Genomic DNA, 24,837 nt, shown 5'->3' on the forward strand with positions numbered 1-24,837 from the left:
TTCCTTCTCATTTAATTCTTGTTAAAAAGAGATAACAGGTCTATTGAAAAGTCCCCGGCCTGGCGATTTCGTCCTTCAAACGGTCCAATAACGCTATGTAATAGTCGCTGCTGATGGTCTTTCCTTTTCTGAGGTAGTCAATGAAAATTATTCTATGCGCATCCCAAAATACAGACGTCATTACCTTGCCAGCCGACTGTTGCGCTTTCCCACGCTTTGGAACGGGTTCGGAAGGAAATGATGGAACCATGTTTCATCTATTGTTATATATCGACAAAAAACTCGGGTTTATTACGCTTGATCATCTTCAAACAGTGCTCCGAACTATCAACTCATCTTTGTTTTTGGTCAAAAGTGAGCTCGCGCGGCACCCACTTTGCACAGAGCTTTCTCATACCCAAATATTTGTGAATAATATAATGTACACGTTCAGTTGATTTAGAGTGTCTGCTATTTCATTAAATTTCAATTTACGGTCATTCAAAATCATTTTGTGGATTTTTTAAATGTTTTCGTCGGTAACAACCCCTTTTGTGCTAGATGGTATACCTTTTGATGATAGATTTTCCTGGGGCAGTATGCGGAAACTCGGCATCAAGCCAAGTTTTTGCTTCAACTGTATTTTTTCCCTTCATAAAGCAATATTTTATCAACACGCGAAATTCCTTTTTATCAATTTTTTTCACAATAACAAAAGTTGTTTCACTCAAAATGCTATAATTCACAAACTAATGATCCGACAGCTGTTAAATTTCGACGCGCATCTTTTGAGGGTTAGAGCTAATTAAAAAAGGTATGAAGATAATTTTAGTAGCGCCATCTATTTTTCAAGCTGGGGACTTTTCAATTAACCTTAGAAGGTTAAACTAAAGTGTTAGTGTACAAAGAATGCTTTAATTGTATCTTGTTACAGACCAGTCCTAACTTTTGGTAGTTAGACCTAGGTATTATTAAAAATAAAAGTAAGACACAAGCAGCATAAATGCAGTACATCGAGTAACAATACCAAGACTGTAACAAAGATGGACACGATGAGAAATAAAGAAATAGATGTCGGATGAAGACGTATAGCGACATACTTCAGAAGAGAGGAAAAACCCCGTCCGAAGCAAAAAGACTGAGCAGAGTCAAAAAGAAATGAAGAGAATTCATATATATAACTTTTTATGGACACATATATAGTTTTCGAATCGTACAAAATGTATATACATTTCCACAATCCTTATTATATTCCTATTACATAACAAATAACGATAGTGAATGATGTAGATGAATATCTTAACACATTTAAAGTTGCATTATTATTCAATAATATGCTAAAATAATAATTAAATTAATCTAAATATAGTTAACGTGCCATTTACTACATCTATTACGAAGCACGTTCTTCGATTCTCTTCGGTGCCGAATATCTGCGACATTGCTAATACATCAGACTACAATAGATGTTGGCATTTAATCAACAAACACATTTAAATTCAGCCAACATATCCCAGTAAATGATTACGTCCGTATTCGCTGATACTGATCTTGTGCGGTGAATTTTTTTAGGAATCATTCAGTCACAAATAACGATCATCATGCGGACTGAGTGGTGCCTGATGTACCTTGTGAGTATTAACGTTTATTTATCTTTAATTATGTTGTTATCTTCCTTAAAATTTGTTTTTATCGATACAAGTTTTCAGTCAGATTTCAAAATCTCTATAATAAAGCGGTTGCTTGATACCATAAAGCTTATTCTGGTGGTTCAATTTGTATTAGATTTTGATTCAACAGTTGCAAGACGAACTTGTATTATTGCTGTCCTTAGTTGCGTTACATATAATGAAAAATGGATACATTATATAAACCCATATAAGTAGTATTATCTTTTTTATTACTATTTTATTATTATTTTATTATTATTTTATTAATATTTTATTATTTTATTATTATTATTATTATTATTATTATTATTATTATTATTTTATTTACTAATACATTAGTATTTATTTACTAATAAAGTGTTGAGTCGTTATTTTGATTTAAAACAGCTGCTATTCTTCGCGAAATAGATTCGTGGAGTGTCTGAACCGTTTCCAACGGAATGTTCCAACGGATGAAATATTTATCCATCAATTAGTTCACTTATGTTGGAGATGGAAATCTGCTCCTCACTCTAAGTTCTAAAGCTTCCCATTAAGGTCCAATTATGTCAAGGTCTGTCGATTATACTGGCTAGGGAAGAGGTTGACTGGGAAGCTAATGATATTCTAAACCAAAACTGAACCTACGACTGCAAACAGGACTAAGCGAAGCAGAGCAAAGCCTATAATACACTGAAATATAACGTACAAGACTGAATAAGTAAACTAATACATGCGTCCCACTATTTACACGGAACCAATTTTACCAATATGCAACAAAATGTTCTAGTTATATCGCATAGTGTTTATACTGTTTTGTTTATCCCTTATACGAGAGATTTGACAACACAATTCTTAAAAAGATACTTAATTTAGAAACAAATTAAAGATATTAAAATTAATTCGACACAGTGTATTGCCTACAATATTTTCAACTATAGTCAAAATTGATGTCAAATCAAAAAAAATGCTAAAATAGGCTTCAAAACATTGGAAGCATTGGATATGAGGTTTTATCACTTTCAACAATAGCCGAGATTCAGAATCAGTTAAGATCAAAACTGATTTTTCTTTTATATGAACTTTTTTTTGCAGATATCTCTGACGTTCTTTCTCGAAACCTTATGCCTGCCTCTGTTCAACACCCTGTACTCTTATCGACCACCGGAGAGGATATATGACGCCAGTTTCAATATGATATTCAACGATGCTGGGTACAGTGGAGGATATAGAGTAGGAAGAATGGTAGAGATTTTGAACTAGATCTTTTATTTATTATTGCTAAATAAATTATTTGAAAACTATATGGTTATTTTAGTGCAATTTAGTAATCAAGCTCATTTGACTGAATTTTATATAAAAAATGTAACAAGTGACACAATTTAACCTATATCTTATTGAAATACGAATTTTTATAAAGTTATTTTTGTTAGTTCTAACCAACTGTTCTTATTGTTAAAGTATTTAGATAAAGTCCCCTTAAAAATCTTAGATGTACCTGAAAATGCTGCTGTTTATTTAAAGTTATATGTTCCTCTTTCTCTGCAAAAATTCCTTCATATATTTTATTCTGATGTGACGCATTTTCTTTATTATGAAATGATCACCCTTCATTTTGATCAATATCATATTTTCGGCAAGATCCAGGTACATTTCCTACGAGTTAAGATGGCTGTAAAGAAGTATCAGACAGTCAACAGATTAGGACTTATTTTTTGGATAAAAACTTAAATCCAAATTCTTTAAATGATGTCCAGCGTATTTTTTTTTTGGATTCATTGTTATTTCCAATTAAATTTCCTGTTTTTTATTTTAGATTGTAATAAATGAGGATATTTGTATACACAAATAACTAATTAAGCTTAATCTATTCTGGACCTCAGATCTCAACTCTTAAATTATACGATTAAGAAATACCCAATTTTTGACATTTTGTTTTGTAATAGTTTAGAAGTTATTCGAAGAAAGATATAAGTAGCAAGTCTGCTTTTTTATCTCGACTATAGTTTCTGAATATAGTTTCTATTGTAACAACATTGTAACAGAAAATAACAGATGGTCCATCCACTATTTTTTAAAAATTACTGAAAGATATATATAGAATATTATGTGCCTGCACGTATTTTGATTAACGGTATCTATTGGTGAAAATCAACGTAAACAACTGTCAAGCAACATAATCTAACTGTTAAATTCGATAATTTTGACATTAATCTACATATCATGTCGTATTATTGAGCTATACAGTGTATATAGACGCTAATCATGGATTGTTTGATTTGAAGAAGTCTGTCGCATAAATTTAATAGTTTCTTTGCTGTCATTGCAAGACTTATTGTATTATGGTTTACATATAATTGAAAAGAAATTTCCTGTTGTGGAAGTCATTTAAAGAGTCGTAGATAATGATGGAAATACGATTAATGTATATGGTAACAATATTTCTCAACAAATGGCTTTTTGGGTTAAAAAAATCATCGCATGATGTGTGTTTTGTTATCTTGACTGTCGATTCACTGTTCAACTAACATTGTTCTTCCTCAATAATTGCAAACTGTGCTTTAGTTATTATTTTTATCACCAACGAACCTTTATAACAAATTATTTGGACATAAGAACATATAGGAATATCATTCCTGTATGTTAATGTATCATAAATTATCGTCGCTGTCGTTTTGCCGTTCTTAACTTGATACCCTCAACTCAAGCGCTGTTGTGTGCTTTTCTATCGGCACGTCTAGTCTCGGGAAATTGCCCGAATGGGATAAACAAATGTTAAAAAGCACGCTAAAAATATCCAGTCCCTTTCGCATGAAAGCCGCTAGGAGCCGTTCCTAACGAACCATTCGACGACCGTGTCCTTTTTGCCTCCCGGAGTCCTTCATGATAATTGTCCGTCAGATTGGCGTACGCCATGGTAACTAACCTAACGTAACGTGGTGCTCGTTGATTATCCCTCGAGATAATGCGGCGCAAATCGTCCCGGATCATTAGCGGATTTTGTTCGGTAACAACGGCGATGAATCTTTTTTCTTCTTCTTTTTGCACATAATTGATTAACGTTTTTTTAATTACATTACTGTAATAATCCGAGCATCTATCTGCGTTTGGTTTTTAAAAACCCTTGCTGTCTTGTCGACATTTCGACAGAATTTCATCTGCCATTTTCAGAGAAGAAAAGTAACGAAAAAGATATAACTCTTGTTGTCATATCTATTCAAAATATCAAAAGTTGATAAAAATTACAGGGATTATAAAGAATTTTACTCTGAATCGATTGGTAAATCAATTATTCTTATACACCTTTTAGTTTTACTGTTACACAGTGAAAAATACTTTTCAAAGAATTAGTGGGTTCTTTTTTATCGCATATCAGACATGGATTTTCGTTTATGTCACCCCAAAATACGTATATTTTGACGTGTTTACCTTAATTGAAAAGACAAAAATATTTAAATTTTTTTCCATATATATAGTCGATATATATTCGAGTAAATTTTGCGATTTTTTACCATTTTCAAACTTTCTGTTGTTATTTCCATCAGAATAATTGCAGGTTAATGAAAATGACGGGAATTATAAACAGTTTTACATTCAATTGAATGGTAGTACTACTAATTTTATATAACCCTTAGTTTATAAGTTATACAATGAAAAGTATATTAAAAAAATTCAGTGAATTTCTATTCTATGTAATGAATCCACATACCTTAAAACTTATTAATTCTAGTATAATTTAACATAAATTTTTTTTTGTTTGGCCACAGTATGTATATATTTTTCTTATTCATATCTTTATCCAAGAGATACAATATTTTGGCACTTTCCCATATATATAGCGTGAGAAATTGCGATTTTTTGCCATTTTTATACTTTTTCTAACTCATTTCTTCAAACGTTTATGAAAACTAAGGGGATTATAAAGAATTTCGGGCCTACTCGAATGGTAGTATAATTATTTTTATATAACTTTTAGTTTTTAAGTTGTACAATGAATTGTGTATTTTCAAAAATTAGTCGATTTCTGTTTATGTCACATATCTTGTAAGTTAATAATTCTAGAGGATGTTTTCATGGATTTTCGCTTCTTTTGCCCTAAGATACATATGTTTTCAGCATTTTATCTCTATCTGGGAGATTACAAATTAGTATAAAGCTCGATGAAAAATCTCATGGTAACGGTATTTTTGCTAGAATTGCAAGAAATATAAATGTCAACGTTATTTCCGTTGGAATACCGAAGAAATATATAGTTTTGCTCATATTGTTCATTATAATCAATGAATTATAACAACGTATATACAGAATAATAATGTTTCAACTAATTCTAAAGCTCAATAGTATTAATCTATTTTCTTGCTTTTTTTTACATATTTTTTGTTATCTTTAACATACCTATACTGTTATAACTGTTTTATGCATGCGTACAATACAGCTTAATACTTTATCCACTAATAGTTTCAATCATATATTAAACTTAACATTTTTGAACGATTATTTATGTTTAAAAGTGCGAGATTAGGAAATAAAAGCCTACAAAAACGATATAATTGATGCTTTTAATTGATATTAAAGCAGAATCGACAGCAGTTCGGTTCTATGTTACAAAATCCATTCCCATAGTATTCGCCAGGTTTATTATTTGTCCTGATTACTACTTGTTTCTAACATTGCGTACTCATATAATACCATAAAAATGAGAACAAAAATATGTAAAAACGAATAATAATTTAAATAACACAACAAAAAGAACAGCTGTGACTGATTATTCCTTTTTAAAACTGCATGATAATGAGAACAATAGAAAACCGTGTAATATGTAACACCCCATGTTTACACCAAGTCGTTTTGCGAATATAAATATCACAACTCCCGCCAAATAAGGCAAGTTTCCGAAGGTCTTCGGTAAATCTTGTTTACACCGAACCCGTAATAACGACAACGGCAACGGCAGCACCAGAAAAAACGCAGTTCCTGTTCCACGCCCAAGGTACCATTGTTCGTACCCGGTTGACATCTAGCCCAAAGCCTCAATCACATCGGTCCGTATCGGGTTACCGGTTTCTAGTACCAGTATTCAAATTTTTGCAATTATCATTGATTTTATGTAACCGAAACTAGATCCATAATCCGGCGAGTCTTGTTATTAATGATATTTTTTTGGCGATAGACAAACCAACAAATAAAAAGCAAACACAGATGTGTTCTATCGAAGTAAGAGTAACAGAAAATATGTAGATATATAGAATGGGAAGTTTAATAGGCGCACTCTTAACCATATTCTTAGCCACTATGCACTTGAGTCACTAGACGACTGAAGGTACGAAAACAAGAACTGATAGATTGCTGAAATATTGTAGAACGTCTTAGGTTATATTTCTGTGTATAGATTTAAGAAAATTTTTTGTTACAGCGTCAGTTTTATAGAATCAATGTTAAAAATATTTTGTTTGAATGCAAAAACACCGAACAAAAGTGTTCTTCCAGAACGTGAAGGTTCATATATCTAACGCAGAAATATCGTTAAAATCTACATCAATAATTGAGTTGAAATACATGATCTGCACATATTCACACATTCATTGCCTTCGCCAATTAAAAAGGAAAATATGACTAAAAGTTGAACATTACAATCTTCAAAAAGAATTAGAAGCAAGTATAAATTTAATGATTTTTTCAAAGGAAGTACATTGAGAGGTTTAAAGACATTATAACATGTGTTTCTCCGCAGATTCCTTTGAAACAGACGAACCTGTGACTTTAACTGTATGTACATAGGAACCAAAGAGTAGAACATGAGAAATATCAATAAAAAGTATATATGTGGTAATATTGGAAGCAAGAATATGTTTTTATGATTCTGCTATTGTTATTACGTTAATAATTATCGTTATATATATATATATATATATATATATATATATATATATATATATATATATATATATATATATATATATATATTGTAAGTGTTGGGAACTATCCACTGAAATTGACTATCGACTGTTTCGTAATTAACTACTTTTCACTATTTTTTACGACTGATTTTACTACTTTTTACTAGTGACTGTTTCAGTCGTACTTTTAGTTACTATTTTTGGTTCTACTAGTTCATTCGACTGATTTTTAATGTTCTGGCTCTATCGTCCTAGCCCTGACCTTGACAAAAATATATCCAATTTATGCTTACATAGATTTATATGTAATATATGTAGTTTATGATTTTGTTGGAAGTTTGCTTGTATGTAACAATATATTGTGTATTAATATTATAGCATTTTGTTACGATATTTTCGATTTTTGTTAAAAAATATTTCCGTTCAATAATAAATAAAGCATATTTATTATTTCATTCAAATAATTTTTAATTATGTCATGGATTAGTTTTTTTTACATGTTTAATTTTTATTTAACATTTATAGTTATTGTACATCTTTAGTTTTTAGGTTTTGTTTAAGTTCCATTGTATTGTCCATATTCGTTATAGTGTATTATTCAAAAATTGCAATTAATACATTAAAGTACAATAAAACATTTGTGGGGTATTATTCCATTCCGTAGAAAAATTCCATTCATTTTTATAGATCCACAGAACATTCAAATATAAAAGTAATTCTACTAGGTTTAAAATTAAATTGTAAATTGCATGTTATGTATTATTATTCTAATAGTATTCAGTAATTATTTTTTTCCTTTTCTTTTTTAAAGTTCGTGAAGGAATTTATACATCTCCATATCGTCCATCCAAGCAATTATCTCCGTCCTTTCCTTTCTCACAATTTTTACAGGAAAGGATTCCTCGTCTGACATTACGAATTAAATTTAAGTTAAGTTTGTGTGTCTTAAAAATGTTTCAGTCAAGTGTTTACTAATATTTAAACAAAATATTTTATTAAAATCCTTTTTTAATTCCTTTGAAGCTTGATGCGACCTCTGGTGATTCCGATACGCAAAACCTGGTTACAATTTTATACATTGGAGATCGCGTTCTATGTCTCTTTATTTTATGTAAGTGTAATTCGTCGTTTTTCCTTTTGTTTTTCTTGTCCATCAAGTCAACATTGCGTTTAAAAATAAAGAAAACGATAAAAACCAGTCCAACTAAACCATTTTTTGTAAATATCTATCATTTAACACTGTTGCATTAATGGAAACAATAATGGGTGGATTAGTTTCTGTTGGTCCTTTGTTTTATTTACTGTATCTTCTGTTTTTCTTTGTTGTTAGTGTGCTTTGTAACCACTTTTTTATTTCTTGCACATATGATTAGCTTCCAGAAAATAGAAATGAATGCTAGAATTGGAAAAACGATTAATAAAAAGTAAATATCAAGCAAAAATAAAATGGAAATATACAAAGCAGTTTACAGGCCAACTCTCTATATTGTCTCTTGTGGTTAACACTTTTTCAATCCTGAACTGATTTTAAACAGAAATCATTATAACTCTACTAAATTGAATTATTACTGAAAGAATTGAATGAAAATGTTAATAACCAGATAATGGTATTGCATATCAGGGTACATTTTTTATAGTTCTTTATAGATGTTGTCCTGTTTTTTATTTTTGGTATACAAGGAGGATGTTGAACATAAAACAATATTTTTAGGTATATTTATAAAATTAATATAATCCACGCATTATTGCTTCAATGGGTACAAGAAATAAACTCATGCGTAAGCAACGTAATCCCGATGGGTCACTGAGCTGCGAAGGACATTTTTCGTTCGCTATACCTTGACGGTAACTCTAAACGATGAAAAAAGCATCCCCTATCTCCCCTAAGGCTAACCGCATCGATATATAGAAAAAAAGGCGAAAGACCAAAGAAGAAAAACTTGAAAATTCTTCTAGTATATAAGGCCGTTTCGGTCGGCGAGATAGCCACTAGTTGTGGTTTGTTGATTGGAGTAGACCAAAATCCTATCATCATGATGTTTAAGTTGGTAAGGTTATTTATTCATATTTGTGTTAGATGATCCATTCCTATAATATGGAATAACGTTCAGATCAATATATTTACTATTGTCATGACACGACAATGGATAGACTTTTTCAGTATTTTAAAATAAATCCGGAATTTTTTTGGCCTACTGATATCAGGAATAATGTTAAAAAAGTCGTAACACCCACGTATATCTCACCTTTTAATATTTCAAGTTCACGAAACTTGTATTATTAAATAATAGAAATACTTAGGCTTCATTTGATGTTATTTACTCGGGCCACAGAAAGGAAACTTTTATTTCGATACGAGATTTAAAAAGTTGCCTCCATGCCCATTTTGTTGGCCAACAAAAGGAAATTCCTAAATAACTATAGAGAAGCAAACATTTATTAAAAAGGTTGTTTGTATTCTTACCGCTATTTTACAAGCTTTGTCATCTAATAAAAACATAAAGCATTTCAATACAATTTTTTCAACTGGATATCTAACCAAAATAGTTTATCCTAAATATTATGGTATCAAACTAAATTCTCAGTAGATAAAAGTAGATTGCTACACAGCAGCTCAAAAGAGAGATCCAAAACTTTGTATATAACCATAGAGTTATACGTATAGACTTACGTATACATGTAAGTACTTAAGAGAACTGTCAAATGATTAATGAAAGCAGCCAAAAAAATATAATACAGATACTGTAGTATACACCAATTGGTAGATACGGGAAAAGATACCGTTTGTTTGTGTTATAAATGTAACCCTAAAGTCTAAGAAGGCTCCTGGGAAATTATGATGCTTCTTTTCGATCAAAAGAAGTTCTTACAACATGTAAAATAAGGGAAGTGATAATGATACCAAAATGGATCTTACCATCCAAATTAAGAAACTAACATAAAAGCAATTATAGAAAACTATAATCATCACTTTACAGGTTCAAGGAGGTTGACTCAACTATAGAACAAATGCACAGAATCACGAATATGTTACAAAAGTTTTATAAGGAAAGCAGAAACTTTTTTGTAGTTTTACTTGATCGTACGCTTTTGATAGACTGTTACATAGGGACTTAATTGATGTTGTGCAAAAAGTTCGTAGAAAAGTTTTCGGGATTAAACAAGAAAATGCCTACACGAAACTGCTACAGGGATCGATTCTGCCATAGCACCTGTCAGTAAATATTATGAAGCATCAATAAAAGTGCAAGGATGAGTAGACAAAACTCACAGTCGGATCAACAAATGAGGAATCGAATTTTATAAGACTAAATCTGATCATGTCAATTTTACGAATAAAACAAATCAAGACATCCTTGTTAGCATTCATCATTATGAATTTTGGTTTGTTTTATTATCTGGTGCTGAGGAAGACTGTCTACTTCTAAACCAGTATATTTCTATTGGTACCACAGATGGGCTACATATGTTCCGGCCTCGGACAGCGTTCGTCTGCTATTTTTCATATTATTTTCGATGATCTTGATCTGATCTGCAACCCGTGATGAATTTATTCACCTTTCATTCGACAGACATACCCAAATCATTGTAATCTGAGACACTGAGTTAGTTTTTCAAATGTACACAGATTATCACATCTTAAACTAATGAGTAATACATGAAGGATTTGCTTTAAGTATCACATTTTAAACACTTCAACATTACAGATGCCAGACACAGTGTTCAAGTCTCTAGCCACACAGAAGAACTGACAAGATAAGCATTCGGAACACACACCATGTTATAGAATCAAAAGCTGCCGCTGCTTGGTAGATTCGGCTTATTACTTCAGTTGTAGATACTACTTATTAGAGTTACAATAATATGTAATCAGTCAGTTGTTAATGGTCTCAAAAACAGTTCGACAGTAATACGAATTATATCATGAAGAATGATAGAAGCCTAAATATCTGTATCAGCGAATATAGTATTAATAATATCTATATATAAATAAGAACAATATGCTGATTCAACTGAGAGCTCCTGTGAAAAAGGGAAATATGAACTAGATACAAATTTGGTTCAAAGTAATATCCTTTTAAACCAAAATAATGATAATATTTCAAAAATTGTATCATTCACCAGGCCTGAGGTAATTCACAATGAGCCATAAATAGAGACTTCCTCATATAACTTCATTTATAACATTGTATTAGTGCTAAAAGAGAGTATGTACAGTACGTGGCCACTGGAAAGAAAGTAAATTCACCAGACAGCCTTGCATTACTGTACTCAAATCAGTTTTCAAAATTCGCCTTAAACTGGGTACAAAAATATGTAACTGGGAACCACGTCTCCGAATTGATGTTTCTGGAAACTCTGCAACACTATCGCGCACCGGAGCCACCTTTTCAGCGTTACGAGATGTTTGTTGTCTTCCAGAACGAGGCCTGTCTGCTGTTCGTAGTATACTGTCGAAAATTAACATGTAAACGTTTTGTAAGGTACTGGACGGTTAGAATAATTTGGCGCAATTTCCGCTGAGTGGCAATAATATAACGATTATTTTCAATAAATATTGTCACTATTTCTGCTCGTTCTTGTAACGTATGTTTATCCACAATAAAATTTGGACGTCTACACAACACAGTGGTTAAAGCAAAATTGAGCTAAATGTAACATAAGCAAGATAACGCGCAATCAAAATGGTAGCGGGACTTTTGCCCCATCTGTTACTTATGCTGGTGTCATGTCTAATATTAAAATCTTTAAGTTTTAATTTAGAAGCACTAATTTAAGTTTACATGAAATTTACTCATTGTACAATTATTTCTTTTCAGTTCGTTTTTCTCGCCAGCCTGGTTACGGCCCTGTGTGCTCCATCACCTCTACCCAAGCCTCTGACTTACATCTCACCGGACATCACTTATTTCAAAGCTTATTCCACACCACTGGCATATTCGAGCTCGTATACTTATAACAACTTGGGATATGCTCCAGGATATTACTCCAACTATTTTTACAGCTCCCCTCTAGCCTACACCATCTAGATCGAATCACGACAAGCCAACAACACCGGAGAATTTGACTGATTAATTTTAAGCAATTTTTGTTCGTATCAACTAAATTTGATTAATGTAATGAAACAATTATTCGATAATAATAAAACACGAAATTTATCGTTTTTATTTAAAGAATATATTTCTGATTTCATTAGATACAAAGCGCTTTATACATATTTAAATCCTAACCTAATTTGTGCGTGAATATTGTGAAAGCTATGGTCGTCATCATCGATTCGTCTTCATGAGATGTCGAAGTCTCATCGTTTATCTGTAGTAAGCGTATGGGTAAGCATAGGCGGAGTAATATGGGTAAGCGCCGTAGGTCAACAATTGGGGAGCTGGGGCTGGTGCGGGTCCGGGGTTGGGGCCGGCAAAAGCTCTGGGGGCGGCTATGGCGAAGGTTGAAGCAATGGCGAAGACAGCCAACAAAAGGATGGTGAAAGTCTGAAACAGAACGTGCCATTACCGTCATAAAATCCTTATTAATTAGTAACAATTTTAAAGGATTTATTATAGTCTCATATCAAGTATCGTAAACAGTATTTAGTTAAACAATATAAAAATTAGTTAAAGACTATTAAGACATCATATCATATATTATTATATCTTATCATTATCTTGTTATTAATATTACAAATGTGAATTAGTTTTGAAGGATTTTAATTTTTTTAATGAATTTTGAATAAAACATAAAGAGCGAGAATTAATTGTGACGCGTGTTATAAAATACATTTTTCAGAACATTTTTAGATAAATGGGTGGTAGTCACAACAAAGTTGTAAAATATCCTGGAATGTTTATGATATATTTTTCGTAGTTTATTATATTTTTTACTATAGTAGAACCGAGTCCAATATAAATTACAATTATTAAATATTTGTTTAAAAGTTTCAAAATTGATAGAATGAAAACATAAAATACTTACGATTTTGGCCATTTTTAAGATAAGAGCAAAAGAACCCAAACTGATCGAACTGTGTGTAACTGAAACGAGACTGCTTCAACTGATGCCAAATCCCGGGCAGGATCATCTTTTATACTAGACCCATATCGGCCGAAAGACCCTATTTTGCATTCATGCCATCACCTGAACACATACTGGCCAATTTCCTGATGATATAATATGAAAAACACATCGGTCATCGTGTATTATAAACATCTAACCGACAAAGACGAAAGCAAAACAAACAATAGGACGGACTCTCTTTTGTATTCGGCAGGGGTTCGATTTTTTCGTAAAATCTTCGAATAAGAATCGGCGAGGACCTTGATGCTGTATAAAATCCACATAATTTTGGAAACGGACCGACTAATTACATATTCTCGATTGGATTGATGGAGATTTAATTAAATTGGACAGTGTTTAGGTTTCAAAGTCATCCGTTTTCGGTTGCTAATCAAAATGGAGGTGATTCAGAGTAGAAAGGACTTGATATTAATGAACCTTATTGATGTTATGATACATTGTTTCAGCAGGCTTGCTTTAATATTAGTAGAATGCTTGCAAATCACAAAAATTACTAGTTTTCCAGACTGTATATATGGGAAGAATATTTATTATCTCGGATACAGATAAAACTCCCAATACATATGTATTTTAAGTTGAAAAATGAAAATGAAAATCTATGTTAAATTGTTTTACAATCCGTGACTTTTAAGATACATGAAATAAACAGAAATATACCAATTTTTTCAAAATACACTATTTCTCATATAAATCAAATATTAAGGGCTGCAAAGAAATTATTCAAGTACCATTCAATTCAACGTAAAATTCTTTATAATCTTTGTCATTTTCATTACCCTGTGATTATTTTAATGAAAATGACAGTAAAAGACTTAAAGACGACGAAATTGCAAATTTTCATGGGTACATACAGATGGAAAAAGTTTTAAAAATTTGTATATCTCGGATAAAAAAAACTCTTAGGATATATGGATTTTGACATGAAACAAACCGATATCCACGTTAAATTGATTTTAAGATACATGACATAAACTAATGAAAATCTAAAGGCGGTATGAAAATTATTGTTATACCATTCGATTCGACATAGAGTGTTTTGAGATACTTGCGAATTTCATTAATTTGTGATTATTTCAAGAAAAAATAAATACTTTAAAGATGATTTTAATAGTAAAGAGTTAATGTAGTAATGTAATGTATAATCGGTAGTCAGCAACCATTAATCTATTAATCAAAAAGATGCAAGATGCTTTATTGTAACTTTATTTTCAATTGAAGAGATATATGATTAGGAAACTTGACCAGTATCACCAGTTGTTAATAAGTCACTCTATTTAATATCTGCATAAAATTATACAATGCTATACTACGTTTATATACTAAAGCCATAATATATAACTAATATATGACTATATCTAATGATTGATTTTAATTCATGTTATAAAGAATATAGTGTATAAAATATTATTTCTACAACAGTGCTATTTAGGCACTATTTTTTCTTACATTTTTGATATATTCTCCATAATAGAAAGGAAATGTTCGACTTTATTACAAATACTAGTGATGTCTCATGACGACTTTATTTATTTTGAATGGATCACAAATTACACTGAGCTGAACCCACCAAAAGCGCAGCAGAAGCTTCTAACCATGAATGTGCCCTTTTTCTTGTTGATATTGACGAGGACCCAGTAAACCTCGTAATCTTGTAACAAATCTATAATTTATTGCCAATGACGATAAGATACAAAAAGCCCTAGAAAAATGATTAATCAACATATTTCGGTGTGAATTCATATAGCACTGAATTTTCTTGATCAGCATTCAAAGATTTAGGAAATTAATTTCCCATATGATGTGAATTTGTTTTCAATAATACCTGCAATGCCCCATTTTTGACCATTTTGAGTGACACTGTCAACTTTTTTCGATAGAGGGCGCTAATGTGTGTTTAATAATCTAAATCTTGTCTTTCTACTTGCTCACATTGCTCTAAAAGATGTCTAAAATTACTAAATTAACGTAGGAAGTGTTTTTTTGCCAGATCTAGATCCGTGCTATTTCTGATTCTTGTGGTATCTGAACAATTATTTTCATGAAAACTGATTTTCATCAAATGAAGAGATAATGTGTATTATTAAGTTGTTTAGTATTAGGTCCTTGCATGTATTCTGATCTTTTTCCTCTGCAATATATGGATGCTGCCATGCCGTATCCATTTTGAAGTGATAATTCACAGCACTATGTTTGTTCCTAAGTTTTTTGAGAGTATAAGCTGGGTTTTCGTCCAAAAAGTCTTATAATTCATTTAATTCAACTTTTTAGCCCTCTAGTCACCACTTTAAAATCATTGATGAAACCAAAACCAATTGGGATTTGATGAAACAGCAGCATCATATGTTTATAAAAGTGTTTGTAATCAACAGTAATAATAAATCTGAAACTGATCAAAATATAAGCAAGCAGCTAATATTATATAAGATACTTAGAATATATACTTCAAAGAAATAAAACAATGATTGATGCTAAAATATCTTTTATTTATACAAATATACAATTATATAAAGCGCTTTATATATACACAGAAATATGAAGAAACACGATTAAATCTTAAAGTATAAAGTGGGCAAGCCTTGTCTTGATATAATATCCGGGTCCATCATCATCATCATCACCATCACGCTTATCCATAGTAGGCATATGGGTAAGAATAGGCGGTAAGGTAGGGGTAAGCCAAGAGTTGAGGGGATGGAGCAGCGACCGGTTTAGCTTCTGGGTAAGCTAGTGGAGATGGGAGGGCGGCAGCGAAGGCAACGGCGCAGAGGGCCAAGACAAGAAGGGTAAAAACCTGAGAAGTTGATTTTTTTATTAATTAAGAATGGTTTTGATATTTTTTGATATTAATATACTAGGTAAAAGTTACTTACAATTTTTGCCATTTTTTCTTTTGGTTTGGAAAGCTGAAGCTGAAGCTGTAGACTTGTTCTTTGAACGATGGGATGGTTGGATATGCTTCTACATCCCGTAGCTGGACGCTTTTATACTGTCCCATATCAAGCCGGTAGCCTCATCGCGTATTCAGATCATCATCAATTTTAAGCGAAATTAAGATAAGCTTGAATTCCCGATGATATAATAAACGAATGTTACGCTTCATCGATATTCCGTTGATGTTCACTATGGAATGCGATGGTAAATAAACAAAGCGTCGTTGAGATTTTCGGATATTTTGCGGAATGGTGATAGGGTTATACCGTATTTTATGGGTGAAGTTGGTAAAGATCCTGTTTCGAACCGTTCTTGATAAAATAATTAAACAGGCCGGCAACAAAAAAGCTGTTCGAGTATTTCCAAAAAGTTTTTTTACATGTATAATTTTTCATATATATAGTCTATTCAAAATAGTAGTGAACTCGCGTAATCTGAATTGATGACGTCAAAACGTCGCAATGTTGCCCCATCAATTCTGATTTTTAGTTCATTTTGGCTTTGATATACAACATAATTCTACTATAAATAAAATATTTAACAGTTAAAAATACAAAATTATAATATTAAATTTAAAAACACTGTTGTAACACTATAATGTATATATTATTATGACTTAAAACTACAATTAAGTACACAGTTATAATAGTTTGTAGGTTAGGGTTGTGTTTTATTATATTTACATTGAACTTTTCTTCGTACCACCAATGAGTTAGAGTTCCAGGCGCGTTTTTTATGTAGTAGTATTCCCTGGAGGCCTAATCCACCGAATTAAACATTCTTGTTTCCTTCGGCAGAGTGTTTCCTTGTAAAGTCATTTTGATATCACTGTATTTCTCCTTAGTTTGTTCTGTTACTACCTGCATACATCGTTCTTGAAAAAACTAGGTTTAATCGTTGCATTCTCCCTAATGTATTGGTCATATCTACAACACAATTAGTATTTCTTATCTCTTCATAGATTTTAACCAAATGCTCATATATATTTTGAACAATTACACACGTATCTGTACACATAAGGCTTTCACACTCTCAATTAAATACCCTACAGTTATTATCACCCTGTCTTAGAAATGTTCGGCATTGAATCATAATCCCATATTCAGAATGTGTCATTCAAGTGAATAACTAAGCTGTTAATTTCCAATCTGTCATCAACATTTGTTCACAATTCCATCATTAATTAATATCTTCTTCAATGTGCTTGATCGAGTTCATCCAAATCGAAGGTGTTATTAATACATCCCTGTTTGCAGCATGAAGAACAATATATCTACAATAAATTATTAATTAATGTTATGAATAATCCAGCGAATCAAATTTTTGTTCCAACCTTTACCTTATTTCCATCAACTTTCGTTGTCTTAACATTATTTTTATTATCATCTTGCCTTGAGTGACCATTGAGTATATTGGTCCCCTTCTCAAATATTCATGTCTCATGTAAATCCACATGTTAAAATAATAAGACTTCCATGATTTTATTATAAGCTTTTAAAAATTGTATTCTTTTAAAAACAGTGTCTGGAAATTCAATTGGACCTCTTCGTGTGTTATCTCTACACCATTTAAATCCTATATTACTTAACAGACGCTCTATATTAACACATTACTCTGAAATAATTGTATTAAATTAAGTTTATGTTGAAAAAATTACTCCCTATTTTTATACATTTCATATATTTGATTTCTGATAGAGCTAACATCAAGCTGATCTTCATTCGTCAGCCTGTTCGTATAAGCACGGTCTCTTTTCGTTGAATTTGAGGTTGTATTATTTATTGTATTAGATATTCCAGTGACCAGTGAAGTTTATTGGCAATTTTTTATTCCATTATCTCGTTCTTCTCGAAGTAACTTATTATAAACGCAATCTGTTCCATCTTGGCTTTGGCATTTTGAATCAAATCAGTAATAACCAGCGATTTACAATTTATCAAAACAATCAAAGCGTTCAGATAACCTTGGCCGGTTTATAACATGAAGTTATTATAATTAATATATTAAAGAATTTTGCAGACGTTTGACAACCGGACGACTTTGGCATTCGGTTAGATGTTAGAACTTATCAGATAACATTCTATCTCTTTTTAATTAGAATAAAGTGAGAAGGAAAATATTGTCTGATTCTCAAACGAATTTTCAATTTACGACAGGCACATATTGATGACGTGGGCTCACTGCTATTTTGAATAGGCTATATAATAAAGTTGTTTCAATTCATTCAAACATATTGTTGGCGAATTGACGCTGTAAGCTATAATGGAAACCTATTTTTAAATGGTAAACGGTATTCGGACGACTTCTTCAGACTACAGACCTATAACTAGTAAGCAAACTAGGTCACAGTAATCAGTAATAGAATCTGGTCTTTCAAGCCCAACAATTACAATCTGTTTGGCGCTTTCAAAATGTAACGTAAATAACGCAGACCGTCTTGTGATAAGCTTCCAACAATCTATAATCTTTTCCTAATGATGTTTCTTCTTGATTAACTGGATCTCAACTTTTCAATCAACCAATACTAATAACAGTACTACAAAGAAAATTATGTAACCAGAAGAAAGCCTATGTCAAAAGAGGAGGACTTTTACAGTCTCATCTTACAAAATAGAGCTAAAAGTTCAAAAACAGTAATGAAAAAAGAAAAAATATTATGAAAATATTCGGTTAAAAAGGGTATAACAATACGAAAACTATAGAACTCAAATGAATAATGTGCAAGGGTGAGATCAAGGGGAATATTTTTTCCAAAGGGAATCAAAGAATTTATTTTTTCCAATAAATAAACAAAGAACGACGCATTTCATTTAAAAAATTAGGCAAAGAAATGATTCTTTTAATCAGCCCAGTGTATTTGTTGTTTTTGGCATATATGTGTTAGGTGAGAAATATGGATGAAGGAAAAAGACTATATGAATGCATAAATAAAGTACTGAAAATATGCAGGAGTTAAAAAAGAACTAACTACATAATTTTCATAGATAAAGTACATAATACAAATAGAAGAAATTATGAATTATTAACAGTAAATTTGTGAACATTTTGAAGCACTTATAAGTGTTAAGGTGTTCAGTGATTAATGTTATAAGATATGTGATTATATGAGATTTTATTATTTTGACTTGTATCAATTACTTTCATTATTTACTGATGATAAATTACCTAATTGTGTTCAAGTCCAGTATCAGTTCCAAAATTGTTTTATTCATATAATATCTGTTTTAATATACAAACATGTATTAATTCATGTATTACTCCATATTTATATTTATGACAAGAAAGTAAAGAAAGATCATGTATAATTATATTTGATGCTTTGAAGTTGTTACAAATCTGATAGTAATTTTTATGATACTTTGTTATAGTGTTTAGTGGTGTAGCAGTTTAAAGTAATGAATACTTAATGAATGGGAAGGTTTAGTTCTTGATATAGATAGTGAATACAAGTTTTAATAACATATAATTCTAGGGAAACAGATTAACTTCATAAACTGTGGTCGAATTTCGATCACAGTCCGATCACTAGTAACTATTAATATATCTGGTGTAACCAACCTTCCTCTATCGCTTATACTACTTCTCCAATATATTAAAACATTTTCAAGAAAAAACGCGAACCCGTTCCTTTAACAAGACTCTCGTAAAAATTGCTCCACATGCCTTTTTTGCGAAATTCAAGGAGAATCAGATGTCGCCCGGTTAGATTACCGTCAGCTGTCGTCGATGCCCAGTCCAGTACATCATACTCTTCGTCCGTGACCTTGATATCGCCGAGCTGAATATATTCGAGCCACGCCGCCTGAATGCCAAGGTCGAGCGAAAAAAATACACTAAATAAATCATTTTCTTTATTGTCCGGCAAGTTTAGAAACAAAATTATAGTCTGTTCAAAATAATAGTAAATCAGGTCATCAAGATGTTTAATGTATTGCCTGCTGCAGTTTGTAAAGTTGTTTTAGAATCAGACAATATCTTCGTTCTCATTTTATTCTACTTAAATAGAGACAGAAGGTTTCGAGATAACAGGTCAATTGAAAAGTCCCCGACCTGATACATAGATGGCGCTACTAGAATTAAATCCATGTTTAGTAGGTAGCCCTAACCCTCAAAAGAAGCGTGTATAAATTTGACAGCTGACGGATCATTAGTTTGTGAATTATAGCATTTTGAGTGAAGCAACTTTTGTTATTGTGAAAAAAATGGATAAAAAGGAATTTCGCGTGTTGATAAAATATTGCTTTTTGAAGGGAAAAAATACAGTTGAAGCAAAAACTTGGCTTGATACCGAGTTTCCGGACACTGCCCCAGGAAAATCAACCATCAAGAATTGGCACGGTAAGTCTAGACGTGGTGAAATGAGCACCGAAGACGGTGAGCGCAGTGGATATCCAAAGGAGGTTGTTACCGACAAAATCAATTAAAAAATCCACAAAATGATTTTGAATGACCGTTAATTGAAATTGAGCTCCGCACGAGCTCACTTTTGGCCAAAAACAACGATGAGTTGATGATTAGGAGCAGTGTTTGAAGATGATCAAGCCTAATAAACCCGAGCTTTTGCGTCGATATATGAGAATAGATGAAAAATGGTTCCATCATTTCACCCCGAAATGCAATCGACAGTCATCCGAGTGAACTGCACACGATAAACCCACTCCAAAGCGTGGGAAAACGTAACAGTCGGCTGGCAAGGTTATGGCGTCTGTATTTTGGGACGCGCATGGAATAATTTTCAATGACTACCTTAAAAAAGGGGGGACCATCAACAACGACTATTACATAGAGTTAATGGACCGTTTGAAGAACGAAATCGCTGAAAAATGGCCGCATTTGAAGAAAAAGAAAGTGCTGCTTCACCAAGACAATGCGCCATGTGACAAGTCAGTGAAATCGATGGCAAAAATCCATGAATTGGGCTTCGAATTATTTCCTCATCCACCTTATTCTCCATATTTGGCCTCCAGCGACTATTTCCTGTTCTCAGATCTCAAAAGAATACTCTCTGTGAAGAAATTATCGTCGAATGAAGATCTGAGACCTATTTTGAGGCAAAGGACAAATGTATAACTATTATAACTGAGTACATAATTGAAGTTTTAAGTCCTTCGATAATATATCCATTAGATTTATTATATTGTTAAAATAAATCAGATTTGATAACAATACTTTTATTTAATTATTTTATTTAGATTAGAATTTTGCTGTGTGTCAAGACGAATACGAAATAAATCTCAGAGTTGATGTGGCAACAATGCGACGATTTGGCGTCATCAATTAGGATGACGTGAGTTTGTCGTTTTATTGAACGGACTATACATTAACTGCATCGAAACTTGTGACTTTGCTGGATGCAAATCGTCAATAGCCTCGATATGTTTCGCTAATAACAGAACGGCATCAAAATTACGCATATATATCGTGGGTTTTTCACTACTCGGATAATAAACAATTACCGATTCCTCTTCAGTCACGACACGGTTTTCGTTGATGGCATCGCTGAAGTATATTTGAATATAAATGTGCAGCTATTTGTATCCCATTATCTTTATTTAGTTTTGTTGTGGTCTAAAAAGTGATAAAAATATTATTTTTAAATGTTCATTTTTTTTTTCTGACCTACACATTTTTGTTTTGTTTTTTTTTGTAAAAAATCGATACAAAGTACTGTGCATCGATAGCCGCTACTTTTTTTGATCATTCATCTAATTTACGGATTCCATCTCGAAAAAACTATGCATCTTTTAAGACAGGCCACGAATAGATACATATTTAGGTGTCTTCATAAGGAAGACTTAAATGTTTTGCATTGTTACACCAATTCGGGCACTGGCACCACTTTTTTAATTCGTTTTTTGAAGTTCGAATTGACTTGGTTGGTTGTTTTAGTTTGTTTATGTCGCGATTGTGTGCCCGACATAACAGCTGCCCATTCAACATAAATTAAAATCTAAATTATTTTGAGGAGGTTCATTAACTTAAACAAATTTATATTGATTAAAATACTTATATAATAATAGCTAGATAGGTGAAATTTATATATATATATATATATATATATATATATATATATATATATATATATATATATATATATATATATATATATATATATATATATACGCATAGTATCAGAAAAACTAATTCTTCAACAAGTATATTTGAAAAATAGTTTAAGACAAAATAAACTAATAGAATTGGTAGACCAACAAGTTGAGACTAATTTTATAGACAAGATATTATCTCATGATTGTTTTATTTTATTGTAAATAGATCCCTAAGCTGTCCCTTTAACTCCTTGATTATCCTTTAAAGCTTTTTTTTTAAGTAAATAAGATATTAACAGACACAGACTTGTCTGCGTTCAGTATGAAGGAACAAAAAGATAGGAACTTTAATACATCTTATTATGAAAAACGGGAAAAAGCATATATAATATAAGCAATGATAATATTTGCCAGGAAAAATGTCCTCAATTAGGTTGGAGTTTTTTATATTTACATTTACTTACTTTTTGTTTATATGTTTTACTTATTTTTATTATTATTTTATTTTTATATTATATATATATACTCTACCCTATAAACTATTGTAGTTGTATAACTGTAATTTTTAGATGTACTATAATGTTAAAATAAATTATACTTTATCAATGACAAATTTAGATGAGGTATGTTCAATATACCTTTAAATAGACTATATATACATATATATATATATATATATATATATATATATATATATATATATATATTATATACTTTTATTTTAGCATATTAATATTTTATAACATTTATATTTATGTAGAATTTTATGTTAATACATTTTTTTGAGAAATTACATTTGGGTTTGCTTTTATTGTTTTAAGTTAATTTAATTGGTCAATGTAATGCGACGTCAGGGTTTAGTATTGAGTTAATACTCTATATACTACTCTATGTACGCTACTTCTGCAGTTTTCAGTTCAGTTTCAGTTGAATAAATTGAGATATGTATCATAACACTGCATTTTCATGGCTAGTGAGATCTGTTACAAAAGCAGGAAATTAATTAACGACATACCTGCTATTTTAAAGAAATAATGAAGACATGTGGTGCGCATAATAATTAATCGGCCCAATGGTAACTAAACTATCGTAAACTAATATTTTCTTCAAAAGATCATTATTACGTGGGTCTTATTAAATTGTTAACGAAATTTTAACATATAATAACATATATTTAAACATAATTAATATGCTAAGTCAGCACTACACTAACAATTCCGAAAAAACTGACTGACCATCCTGCTAAAACTCTTTGAGCGCTCAGCCATAAGGAAACTCGCCCAGCCAGCCATGTGGAAGCACCACCCCCGCCATCCAACACTCAGAATTATTTTGTTCCTACGTCATCCCTCGGAGGGGCCACACGTTTCCAATACGAAGCCCCGATCACCGATGACCGCATGATTCGGTTGTTCCACGTGTTGTTACTCTTTTTCGCGGGGCGCGAATTAAACGCAAATAATGGCGTCGGGTTATAAGCCGGTTTCGCGCGAAGTTTCAGCCTCCCGACGGTTTTTCTCCGGATGCAGGTGGCCGGAAAATCGGCCCGGCGTTTAATAAGAACGACGAATCACGTTTTTAAAACGTTTTCGTGCCGAGGGAAGTTTTCCATCGGCCATGGGGTGGCGGATATTTACGTATATTATCTCGCCGGTACATCGCAGACATCCTCCGTTACGTCATCGAGGTGGGTTTCATCCATTCAACATTATCTTTACGATGTTTTTGTATCAACGAGATCAATGGAAGTTGATTTGATTTTATTTACTTTCGCTTATAATCCACAGAATGAATATATGTATTACTTTCAGAGAAGAAAATGGAACAAGTCACTTTCAACGTAAAACTCAAAAGTGTAGACGATCTTTAGCAGCGAGCCTGAAATTTAATTAAACAAATTCGGTATGATACGTCAAGAGAGGAATCAGAATATTATGTAAGATGTCTGCTTGAAATTAGGGAATTCACAAAAGAAATACGAAAAACTAAAAGAGCTTGACACAGAAATAGAAATTCTGTAGACAAAACAATATTCAATAGAAATAGTAATCATACAAACCAAAAGATTAAAGAAGATAAACAGCTTATTCCAACTAAATGGTATTGGATCTACAATAGATATATATCCTGTTTATCAGCCTGATATAGCTGTAAATCTGATTTCACAAATTGAAGTTGTTACACACACACACACACACACATATATATACATATATATATATATATATATATATATATATATATATATATATATATATATAT

At 31.6% G+C, this 24,837-nt stretch overlaps 1 protein-coding gene and 3 long non-coding RNA genes across 5 annotated transcripts in view; 2 read left to right on the plus strand and 2 right to left on the minus strand.

Moving 5' to 3' along the window:
- The first annotated feature begins 1,444 nt into the window (after positions 1-1,444).
- LOC143203765 (uncharacterized) lies at positions 1,445-2,932 on the plus strand. Its single transcript, XR_013007430.1, has 2 exons — positions 1,445-1,610; positions 2,724-2,932. It is a non-coding gene; the product is annotated as an uncharacterized LOC143203765 (long non-coding RNA).
- A 6,605-nt stretch (positions 2,933-9,537) lies between these two features.
- On the plus strand, positions 9,538-12,702 carry LOC143203766 (uncharacterized). The gene is made up of 2 exons (XR_013007431.1): positions 9,538-9,573; positions 12,346-12,702. It is a non-coding gene; the product is annotated as an uncharacterized LOC143203766 (long non-coding RNA).
- LOC143203767 (uncharacterized) lies at positions 12,681-13,646 on the minus strand. Its single transcript, XM_076416031.1, has 2 exons — positions 13,496-13,646; positions 12,681-13,014 (listed from the first exon to the last, which is right to left on the minus strand). Exons 1-2 carry the CDS (start codon positions 13,505-13,507, stop codon positions 12,835-12,837), a joined length of 192 nt encoding a protein of 63 aa, XP_076272146.1. The 5' UTR covers positions 13,508-13,646; the 3' UTR covers positions 12,681-12,834.
- A 2,413-nt stretch (positions 13,647-16,059) lies between these two features.
- The window catches only part of LOC143203769 (uncharacterized), a 43,061-nt gene continuing 34,283 nt past the window's right edge, over positions 16,060-24,837 (minus strand). The window contains exons 2-3 of one of the 2 annotated variants that reach the window (XR_013007433.1): positions 16,468-16,509; positions 16,060-16,388 (exon numbers count right to left, since the gene is read on the minus strand). This is a non-coding gene — a long non-coding RNA (uncharacterized LOC143203769). Of the gene's footprint in view, positions 16,389-16,467; positions 16,621-24,837 lie in introns of those variants that run through there. The other variant, XR_013007432.1, reaches the window with a different exon arrangement.

Source organism: Rhynchophorus ferrugineus, unplaced genomic scaffold, assembly GCF_030347505.1.
Source record: "Rhynchophorus ferrugineus isolate W39M unplaced genomic scaffold, kcgeb_rfMv2 rfM10, whole genome shotgun sequence".
In the NCBI taxonomy this organism is placed as follows: Eukaryota; Metazoa; Arthropoda; class Insecta; order Coleoptera; family Curculionidae; genus Rhynchophorus; species Rhynchophorus ferrugineus.